The 10,971-nt window shown below is 44.5% G+C and overlaps 1 protein-coding gene across 1 annotated transcript; it reads right to left on the reverse strand.

The window, feature by feature from the left end:
• Positions 1–7,183: 7,183 nt before the first annotated feature.
• Positions 7,184–10,757, reverse strand: LOC103643415 (WAT1-related protein, chloroplastic-like). The gene is made up of 7 exons (XM_008666593.3): positions 9,906–10,757; positions 9,753–9,800; positions 9,511–9,633; positions 8,850–8,999; positions 8,191–8,362; positions 8,044–8,104; positions 7,184–7,950 (listed from the first exon to the last, which is right to left on the reverse strand). The coding sequence occupies exons 1-7, from the start codon at positions 10,491–10,493 to the stop codon at positions 7,842–7,844; spliced, it is 1,251 nt and encodes a 416-aa protein (XP_008664815.1). The 5' UTR covers positions 10,494–10,757; the 3' UTR covers positions 7,184–7,841.
• Between the last annotated feature and the right edge of the window lie 214 nt (positions 10,758–10,971).

Raw genomic sequence — 10,971 nt, forward strand, 5'->3', positions numbered from 1 at the left:
ACCCAAAAACTTTGCGAATTCGGGTATTCTGGTCCCCTATGGGTATGGGAGACGGTCAAACTGGCTATCATAAAGTCTCCGATATGACTGCCTCACGGGGACTATACTAACTCCAAGCTTATCGCGGAACGCCCCAGCCGTTTCCTCTCTTACTATATCGGTGGCAGCCAGTGGGAGATCACCGACTCTTTGGTCCAATATGGGTGAGTTTGTTTGGATGTTGGTATGTTGTTTTCTTCCCCATTGGTTTGAGTTTTGCGACGTGTTAATACATGCCCTATGAGGCTCATAGGACTGGCCATTCCTTTCTGGCCTTCTGGGGGCCGGAAAGTACTCACTCTCACGGTTTTGGTAGATTATATTATGGTGTCGGTGTATCGTATGGTAAGATGGGGAGCCTAGCTGGGACGGATACGGAGTTGGATATCCATCCTCCTCAAAAAACTCTATGCCGGATCGTCCGGTTAAATACGCGGACCGTACGGCTCCGTGCGCGGACTGTCCGGCCATGTGGCCGGACCGTCTGACATTATATTCGGACTGTCTAGTGCCATACACAGACGATCCGAATGGGTTATCTACGGTTTACATGGCATGTGGCAGCTTGGGTGCAGGTCTCGGTAATTTGCTTCTAAAAATGGGATCGGCCGCCGCTGGCCCGGATGGTCCGCGTTCACGTGCGGACGATCCGGACATGCGCAGATCGGCAAATTTATCGCTGATGTGCGTGGGAAGCTGTCGTTGTCCAAGGTACATGTCTATCGGCATCCCATAAAGGGGTTGTGACTGGTCGTGACAACCTGTAGCCGATGAATTATGTGTGTATTCCCTTAATTCAACCTCGTGCGAAGGAAGATTTGCCATAGTAGACTTATCAAGTGCACGCACTAGCCTTTTATGATCATTTTGTATATCCCCTATGATACGTTGTAACTGCTCTCGCTATTCGTCTATGTAAGCTTTAAGAGATTAGAGTTCGTTGGTGCTACTTACATTGGGGGTAATCGTAGTAGTTCGGAGCGAAGCCAGATCTATCGCTCGTTGCCGAACGACTTTGTTGTTCCTGTCCACCTTGAAGTCGGCCAGGAACTTCGCCTTTGCTTCTTGGATCAGCTACTCCTGGCGCTCCTCGAACAGGAGCTGTTCTTCAGCCGGCAAAGTTTCCCATGTCGGCGTGATGATATTGCTGGTGGAAACTTCAGAGCTATCCTTTGAACCGGCCATTGGGGGCCGATTTGATAGGTCTATATGTGTTGTCCCCAGTGGAGTCGCCAAAAAGTATGTTGACACCTTTTTGGGGCACCAATCACTCAACACAAATCAGCGGCGGTGCTCTCTGCGCAGGGGCGGACGGTCCGCGGCCTGGCACGAGGCTAGGGTTTCCTGCCTGATGGCCGGACGGTCCGCGCTCTGGGGCCGAATGGTCCGCGCGTGCGCAGGGGCGGCGGAAGATCGCCGGCAACGCCTGGATCTCGCTCCTGGGAGGGACCCCGTCGGGGAGTAGAGATCCTAGGAGTTGTCTAGGCTCAGGCAGACCGACCTAGACTCCTCTAATCAACGTAGAGTCGAAGAGAAGCGAAGAATTTGGGTATTGGAAGACTAACCTAGAACTAGACTAGAACTACTCCTAAGAATAAATGTAAATTGTATTGATTGAGGGTTCGATTGATGATTACAAATCGGTCGTATACCTCTGTATTTATAGAGGAGGGGGCTAGACCCGTTACAAACAAACTCCCCGAGCTAATCCCGTGAATTTTGTTAACAAACATGGCAAGAAACTCGGAACCCTAATCTGTTCTGCGTGCGCGCAGACCGTCCGGCCCACAGGCGCGGACTGTCCGAACCGTGGACCGTCCGGCCCCAGGGCCGGACCGTCCGCTGGCTCTTTTTGGTGCCCAACACCACCGAAACACGTATAGTAGATCTAGTTTTCTTCGTCAAGTCTCGTCTAACAAATAGATGGATCGTAAGAAAACAACTAAGAGGTGTTTGGTTTATAGGGACTAAATTTTAGTCCCTCATTATTATATTTTACTCATTAAATTGTCAAATACGGAAACTAAAATAGAGTTTTAGTTTCCATATTTATTATCTAGGGACTAAAATAGAAGAGAACGTATCCTGTGCTCATGGAGCTCTTGTGCTCATATGAGCACTTTAAATCTGGTGCATTCATTTCTCATCTAGGGGGTGAGGGCAACAGTGGCACATAGAAGAGACAAGCGACGCGGTGCAACAAGGGTGGTCAAGGGTGACACACAGAAGAAACTAGGAAATGTCTATTCACACTTGGATGAGAAATGAAGGCATCATATTTAAAGTGCTCATATGAGCACAAGAGCTCCATGAGCACAGGATACGTTCCCAAAATAGAATTGAATGGAGGGACTAAAAATTAGTCCCTAAAAACCAAACACCCCTTAAGTCCAACATAACATGAAGCCACACAGAGCACAGCGATCCTGAATAGTACCACCTCGCTAAGTAAAGGTTCACGAACGACCAAACAATCTATAAAAACGGATAGGTCTCCTTTTTAACTCCTACCTTTCTCGGCCTTTTAGCTAAGATAATGTGCAGTATCTGGTATGTGGGCCATATATCCACTTTGATTTTATTTTTTTGGGAGGGTGCACTTTAATTTATTTTTTGCGGGGAGGATTCATCACACTAACTTGCCACTAGAAATGAGAACAATCGAAGTAAGGGAGGTGTTCTTCTTGCTTAGAGTTGCTCAAATGAATGTGGAATTATTTGGGAGAAACTCAATTTGATATAGAATCAAGCACAAGCAAGTGAACAAGAGAGGGGAGAGGAAGAAGCAAATCACAACTTAAGAACAAACACAAAGAACACAGGCAATTTGTTTCCCAGGGTTTGGTTTCGAATAACCTACGCCCCCGCTGAATAGTCCACTAAGGGCAGGTCACTTTTAACCCTTTCTCTCTCTCTCAAACGATCATCGAGGCTGATCGAGTTTTCTTCTCTTTTTCAAAGGACACCAAGTCCCGCAAGGACCTCCACACAAAGGATCGGAGTCTCTTGCTAGCTTGTTACAACTTGAGAATGAGAATAGAAGAAAGGAAGAAAGCTCAAGAGCACAAGAACCAAATCCAACACTCTTGGATGAGTCGCTCCGCAAGGCACTACAAATTCTCTAGCTCGGTCTTGATGGAATTAGTGCTTGGGAGGAGTTGGGGTGCTTGGAGTTGTTGCAAGTAATGAATGTGAGTTTAGTGTAGCTCTTGTGTCTTGAATGGGCTGGTTGGGGTGTATTTATAGCTCCAACCACCCCACATATCCATTGGAGAGTAGGAAGAACTGCACAGTTCTATGTCGCACCGGACCTTACACAATGATGGTCCCGTGACACACCAGACCCTTGTCAGTTCGACTTGGCACGGAGCCATTCTGACGAGGAGTAGACATGTAAAGGGTGCTGGACTGGGTCCATGTGCACTAAACCGCCGCCACGCCAGTAAAGCTATTGGAGGAAAGTCAACTGTTAAACTTGTTATACGGTCTGGTGCACCACCGGACCGAGTCCTTGCGCCAGCCTTCGAACAGCCAAAAACAACCTATCTAGAAAAGTGGTTCGACGACCCACCGGACTAGTCTGGTGCTCCATTCACCCTAGACTAGTTCTAGACCACTCTGAGCAACCAGTCTGGTGCACTGCCGGACCGGTCGTTTGCGCCTCTATATAGACCATGTTTGGCAAACTTGAGCATATCATTTTCAAACGATTTTGGTTGTACCTGAGAGTGTTCCTATAACTTAGACAAACATATCTAATGGCTTTCCAACTAGTTTAAGTCATGAAACATAGTTGTTTAATTTCCATCCACTCTCATATATCTTCTTTAGCTCAAATTGGCTCCAAATGAGCAATTTGTTGAAACTGAGCCATCCAACCTCTTTAGATGAATCAATTTGGTTCCTAGGAGTATTTAGAACTTATCCAAAGTGTAGAACTATTACTAGTTCATCTATTTCAAGTTTTACCCCTTTTTAGTTGGATTTGAGCCGATTCTGACTTAGAAACTCCGAATTTGATCTTATAAACTTGTGATTCAAAGACTTTGCAAGCTAGTTGGTCCGTAGGGTTGTGATGGTCATCAAGCACCAAAATTAATATATAAATTGTTTTAAGCCCATTTCCGTTTCACTACGCCACATGTTTATTGATGATAGCCTAGCACTACAAACTTTCTTTTTTATTGAGATTGAAAACATATATAGCCCTCTTATGCATCTCCCTCTAAGTATAGTTGTTTCAGCTTTTTTATCCTTAATAAGAAATAAATTATGACATAGTTCAATAAAAATTGAATTATCAGATGGAACTAGATGAATAGAGACAAGATTTTTCTTGGATTTGGAAATGTATAAAACATATTTTTAGTATAAAACTACGACTAGGAGTTGTTAATGAAGTATGACTAATATAACTGATATCCATACCTAATCCACTGATAGTGTGGATTTGATCTTCTGCTTGATACTTGTTTCTGGGAGCGAGCGTTTCTAGCTCCCTAATGATGTGATCGGTGGAGATAGAATTTATGTACCAACTTAGATCAGTCTGATAAGAATTTGTGGCAGAGGCAACAAGTTTATCTAGGACAAAATTTTTATCAAACATGTTCTAGCACTTAACAGTTCTGTGGGTTTTCTTGAAGCAAACTTGATAGATGAGTTGCTCCTTTGATTTACCATGGTTCTTGTTAGAGTTGTTAGGGCCATGCCCATGTTATCACCGGGCCCAAAACCAACATGTCCACCTAGGTGTTTGTGGATCCCATCTCACCTCGAGTAGCACCACGTCCTCAGCTCATGATGTCAACAGATTTGCTATAAGAGACGAGGATGGCATGGGTCTCAAAATTCAAAAGCTAACCGAATAACTTGGTGACTATGACCAGCTCCTTCCTAGCACAGACAACAGAGACTAGTGCGAGGTAGTCCTTATCGAGGCATGTGAGAATATACCCCCACCAAATCTTTATCTTCTAGAGGTCGACCAACTATGTCATCTCATCAGAGATTTTATCGTTCCAAAGTATTCAGAAACAAATAGATTTCCGTTTCTAGTATTTACAGAGACGGTTTGTGCTCATGTTTGTGAAGCAAAGGCACCTTTGATCTTTATCTAGGCTTTAGCTATGATTTTGACCGAAGAAACTTGAATCAGCTTGTCTTTTGATAGCAACGAGAGAAGCTAGCTCAGGACTTATTGATCTCTTACTTTCTATTGTTCATACTTCAAATTGTCTACCTCAATATTTTTTCTATCATCGTCCTAGGAGATTTTGACCGGCGATGCCTTGGTGTCACCGGTTATGAAGACGAGCAGCTTTGCGTCATGGATAGCAGCCCTAACATGCGCATGGTGCGCATGGTTGGACTTTGTTAGCTACTCGATGACAAGTAGGCCTAGAGTATTTGTAGAGGTAGATGACGATGAACTCATCATAACTCTGATTACCATGTAAAAGTACAAAGGCGTTTGATAGAATCACTGATAACCCAAACTCGGGTCTACTTGCGTTGCCTGTTAATGTGTTGGATGAGGATCAATCTCTCACGGTGACATAAATATAAATAGAAGTCGTCGATTCTAAAAGTCCTAGAAAAATACAATATAGATTTAAATTAGATTATATTCTATCTCAAAACCAGAACATCTATCGATTACACCTCCTCATCCTATACAATATCTCTTAACTCTAAATAGAGACATATATAGGGTGTTTGGTTTGAGTAATGAGCTAGTTCATCATCTTCTCACTCCTCATTTTTTTGTTTGGTTTGTAGAATGAAAAGGGTAGATCCATTATCACCTCATTCCTCATAGTTAGTTAGTACTAACATGAGGAATAAAGTCATCTCACCAAATTTGAGGAATTGACTCATGATACATTATCTCATATTGGATGGAATGATTTATCAAACCAAACATCCCCATAAATTATGGAGGTGCATTGGAACTTCGGTAAATAAAATATATGTCTTCTTTGCTTATTTTGTTGTGCAAGTTGACTTTTCAATGTTTTGCTCCGACCTATTTGTATGTTAGGTTTAGAGGGAATGAAGTCGCTATATCTCCAACAATCCTTGGTAACAAGTAAAATTAATTAAATAGATGGAATCCTTCTTTGATTTGTGTTTTCTCGTACCTAGTACGGGGCAGCTGGTGAGAGACTTATTAGCCGGCAAAGAAAGACCGCTCACACTGTATTAGGAAGCCTTGACCGAAAAAGGTCACGAAAGCTAACCCCATACAGTATGAGGGTTCACCTCCTATAGGCTATATATTTACTCGTGCTTTGAACCCTTTCAACCCCTACACAAGAATTCAACCACATAGATCAGTCTATCTCGTGTGTACACAACTAAAGGAACCAACGAGTGACCTTTTTTTAACCTTAGACTGAAATTCACTTCCACTGAAATTCAAATTCAAGACCTGAGAAGTATTACTCAGACCACCTAACCAACTCAGTAGAATCCCTTTTGCCTGTACTAGACTTCTGGTCTAGACTAATCCTCCAGTCCTGTAATCCGCCACCAGTTCTATAAAACATTCAGTAGCTCATATTGCCCTAAGTACCTGAACATAATCAAGGTGGCAAGGACAATCAAGATTGTATGAAAACTAAAAAACTGAAATTCTAGTAGCACAACATGCTCCGAAGGATCTTACATGAAAATGGATGCAAACACTGAGGTCAATAAAGTGAGAGAAGTGTGGTTAAGATACCTAAAAAACTGACAAAGAACTAGTAACCTGTGTTTAAAAGGTGACTAGGCATAGTGCTGGGCACGCATGGACGACTAGGTGATGCCTTTGAAACACTGCTAGTAATGGTGGATACCTTGAATCATGAAAAATGAAAATAACTTGTTACGTGGGATATATTTCACATATTTAAGACCAAACAAAAAAATGCTTCTTGAGATGTTCAACTCTTCTCAAGTCAAGTTAATGCAGGGGCCTCTGTCGAGTCTATACAAATGCAAACTCTGACCTAGAGCTTAGAAGATGACAACAAACTGATGGAAAGAAATGGTGATGCTCCAAGGAAGCAATTGCAAATATTAGTGCATTAAACAATGGAGAATTTCAATTTGTTTTGCATTGAACATTCTAAATTGCAGATATTGATGACCCAATACATACTAACAAGATTGGATTGATTTGTCATACTTATTTATGTAATCACAAATTTCTCATTTCACTTCAGTAGTCATGCCACTCGCTAGTATCACTTGAATATTGTGTGATACCGCTTTTTAAGAAATTCTCCAGTCTACCTGGTACAATGCACATGTTGTGCAAAAAATCTAGTAATTATTTAAAAAACGGAGCAGATTCATAGACAAACGAGCCTTCCTTCTTCCTTGAAACTGATTCCATGTTTCTGACCATTGCAACACGGGTTGTTTGGGGGGGGGGGGGGGGGGGGCATCCCCTACCTCCCTAGATAATAATACGTAGCAACTACAATTCGGAAACATCCTATAAATTATAATTCTCTCAGCTACGCATAACAGAGATACAGGTTGCTGGGTAACCTAGAAGTAGACATAACCAGGCAATCTAATAGGATTGTCGAAGGAGCTGATGAAACCTATTTGGTTTTGTGCCACTTTATACTGCATTTACAGTCTAGACCTGAAAAAGAGCACATCTCTCTCCAATCTGATAATTTGCCCGAGTCTTCATGACTGTACTTAATCTTCAGATTCCTGAACCCAACAAGTGGCAATAGGTGCCGCATGCAGCACCCAACCACCCTTATGTGATAAACGTCGCACAAGTAGGTGATAGCCTCTTATTTCTCACCTATAATGCTTTTGTAGTTAACCATGTAGATGGCAACCAGTGTGAGAAGCGCACCACCAATCTGTACTGTTGAGAAGGTCTCACCCAGGTACAGGTACCTGAACAGCAAAGAGGTGGCAAGGAGTCAAGATAACATTGTGTGAATACTGAAATCAGGTAGCAGTAACACAACATCCTCAGAAGAATCTTACCCGAAAACGGATGCAAACATGGGGGTCAAGAAAGTGAGAGAACTAAGTGTGGTTAAGCTACCTGAAAAAATGACAAAGAACTAGTTATGTGGGATACCTTTCAGAGTGAATCATGGAAATATAGCATTGGAAATGAAACAATCATACCCCTAGTAGCATTGTAAAAGTATACACCGTAGCTGACAGCACTGCCAAATATAGATGTATAACCAAGTGCTAATATGTCGCTCCATGTAAGATCTTGAATATGGCCACTCAGAGCAGGATCATGATTAAGAACAGATATCACTAGCAAAGGAAGCCCACCAATAATCATGTGCTGTCATAATGTTGATATTAGTATTATAATAATAATGATGTAATGCCAGATTTGGTACTAATTGCAAGGACCATCCCATAAAAGGGTGGAAATTTCAACAACATGGATTAAATGTAACATCTTCATTCCGATGGAATCTTAAACAAGTTGGAAGGCCTAGGTACCTTTAGGAATATCAACAAAATAACAAATGCAATTCTGTTTTGAAATTTATGCATCTGCCTTCAACTACATGGGTAATATTATGGGAGCTACATGAGTATGCAATAATCTTTGCAATTATAATAACAAGAAATGATATATACATCGCGTTCTGCAGAATGAACTAACTAAATTAAAATTCTAGGAAACATGCAAAATCATTAGCCAAAATAGATCACAGAAAGGCTAAGTTGAAACAATATAACCGATAGCAAAACAGAGCTTTGGTGCATGTGACACAAACTAAGACATAACATGGATGATTATTCATCTATGGATAATATACCCATCCTGTTGCCATAATTGGATCAGAGTACTTTGACACCCAGCGGACCATGATAGTTCCGACTGCCATGCTTTGAGCTGAGAGGAACATCAACGATTCCCCGCTTCCCCAGATTGTTGTGTCATTTCCTTCAACTGACAGTGCTGGAACCTAGTGATTTTTTTAAAAAAAAAAATGAAAGGGGAGACAAAAGTTCAGCTATAGGGCAAGTCATAATCCATAAAAAGGGCACACCTAGTGCCGGAGGCATAATCCATAAATAGAAGCAAATTATTTGTAAATAGAGGCTTTACTTGGCATTCATGATCTCAATTTCATAAAGTTCAAAATGATCATAAACCATTTTTGAACATCTTACAGATGATATCTGATGTAAATATACACCTGACATGGAAACAGTCGAGAAGAATATAGAACGTTTGCATAAGACAGTTGTTTTAAACACCAAATCATTTAAGGTGTGGTCCAAAATATTGCATAATAAAGAGCGTATATATGCATGAATGTTTGCCTTCAAATGTTGCAAATACGCACTTGAACATGGATAAAATAGAATTTGAACGATGCATCTTTTGTCACTATAATCAATATTCATGTCTCAGGATTTCTAACGTGTCTGATGCATATGTTAAGTTTGAACTCGCATCAACAGAAGGCAAACCTCCAGAAGCAAGAGCCCCACGACGCCCAACACGAGTCCTCCAACTCCTATCGCGCCAATCGACTCTCCAAAGAGCAGTGATGCAAGGATAGCAACCGTCAATGGCTGCGAGTCAATGATGACCTGGAATGGAGAATCGAGCTCCGTAAGTGCTACCAGTTCACCAGGCCAAGATGGCAAGGCAAATACTTGCCTTGCCTGATGAGATAAAGAACAGGGCCGGAGTTTGGATTTCGCCTTACGCTCCCGAGCCCAGCCGATGTCTTCTGCAGTCCCTCCGCGAGAAAGCCCTGCGAAAGCAAGCAAGAAAAGGCACCGCCTTTTGATTCCAAGAAGCACAGAGGCACAGCTCACGTCTTGAGCTGTCAACACTCAACATGGCCATGATTATGCACCTGGAAGCAGGCCGCGTCGATGAGTCCGAACGCAGCGATGGCGAGCCAGGCCTCCCAGCCGGAGGGCTGCTTCCTGCCGCGCGCGGCGGCGAAGGCAACTAGCAGTGCGCCCGCGGGGAGCAGGCGTATCGCGGCGACGAAGAAGGGACCCGTGCGGGGTATGACCCCCTTCATGGCCACCATAGCCGTGCCCCAGAAGAAGAAGGGCGACACCAGAGATGCCCACTCCAAGAGCTCCCTCCCCGTAGGGGAAGCCGAAACCGCCGCGTCGCCCTCGCTCTTCCCATCGTCCTTTGACGCGCCTGCGGAGAGCGCGGGAAGGAGGGGAGCGGCGTCTTCGGCGCCGGCGTCGACGAAGCACTCGACATCCGAGCCAGTTCCGACGCAATCGAGCGAGTCAGCCGGGGCAGGAGGGGAGGGCGCGGAGGGAGGAGAGGATTCGCGGCGCGCGCGCGCGGCCGCAGGGCGGCGGGCGGGGGCGAGTGCGTAGAGTCTGCGGGTGTGGATGAGATGCGAAAGGCGGGGAGGAGAAGGGAGCGGGGCGAGGAGGAGGAGGTGGGCGGACGCGGGGCGCGCGGCGGCCGCCATCGCTGCCGGAGGCGGGACAGCGCGGGTGGCCTCGAGCGCGTGTCCGGATCCGGACTCCGGACGCGGGAGGCTGGGAGCCTGTGACTATGAGGCTGTGACGGAGGAGCGGGGCGCGGCCGAGACATGGCCACGTGCGACATTCTTCTTTCGGTCCGCCGTCTGCCCGCGATCCTGCGATTCGTGAGCAACCCTGCTCGCGTGCGCCGTGACCGCCGTCCGGGTTGAGGATGAGATTGGTGGAGGCATCGAGAGCGAGGACAAGCCATTGAGGCCGAGTCCAGGACACAGTTAAACCTCAGTGGAGATCTGCAGCCAGCCCTGGATTGACGACACGTACACTTGCACAAATCTTAAAGCACGTTGCCCGGTCTAGTCGTACGGCTCATGTTCGGGTCGGCTCGTTGTTGCGGCTACTCGGTTTGGCTCCATATATGGTTGAAATGTTGGCAGATTTATATCATTACTAGCTGAGTGACCG

Source organism: Zea mays, chromosome 1 (assembly GCF_902167145.1).
Source record: "Zea mays cultivar B73 chromosome 1, Zm-B73-REFERENCE-NAM-5.0, whole genome shotgun sequence".
Lineage (NCBI taxonomy): Eukaryota > Viridiplantae > Streptophyta > Magnoliopsida > Poales > Poaceae > Zea > Zea mays.

Coding starts and splice junctions, on each gene's coding strand:
- LOC103643415 (XM_008666593.3), bottom strand. CDS start 10,493: ATGGCGGCCGCCGCGCGCCCCGCGTCCGCCCACCTCCTCCTCCTCGCC. Junction 9,634..9,752: donor CATCGGCTGGGCTCGGGAGC/GTAAGGCGAAAT, acceptor TCTCCATTCCAG/GTCATCATTGACTCGCAGCC. Junction 9,000..9,510: donor TGGGGCTCTTGCTTCTGGAG/GTTTGCCTTCTG, acceptor AAAAATCACTAG/GTTCCAGCACTGTCAGTTGA.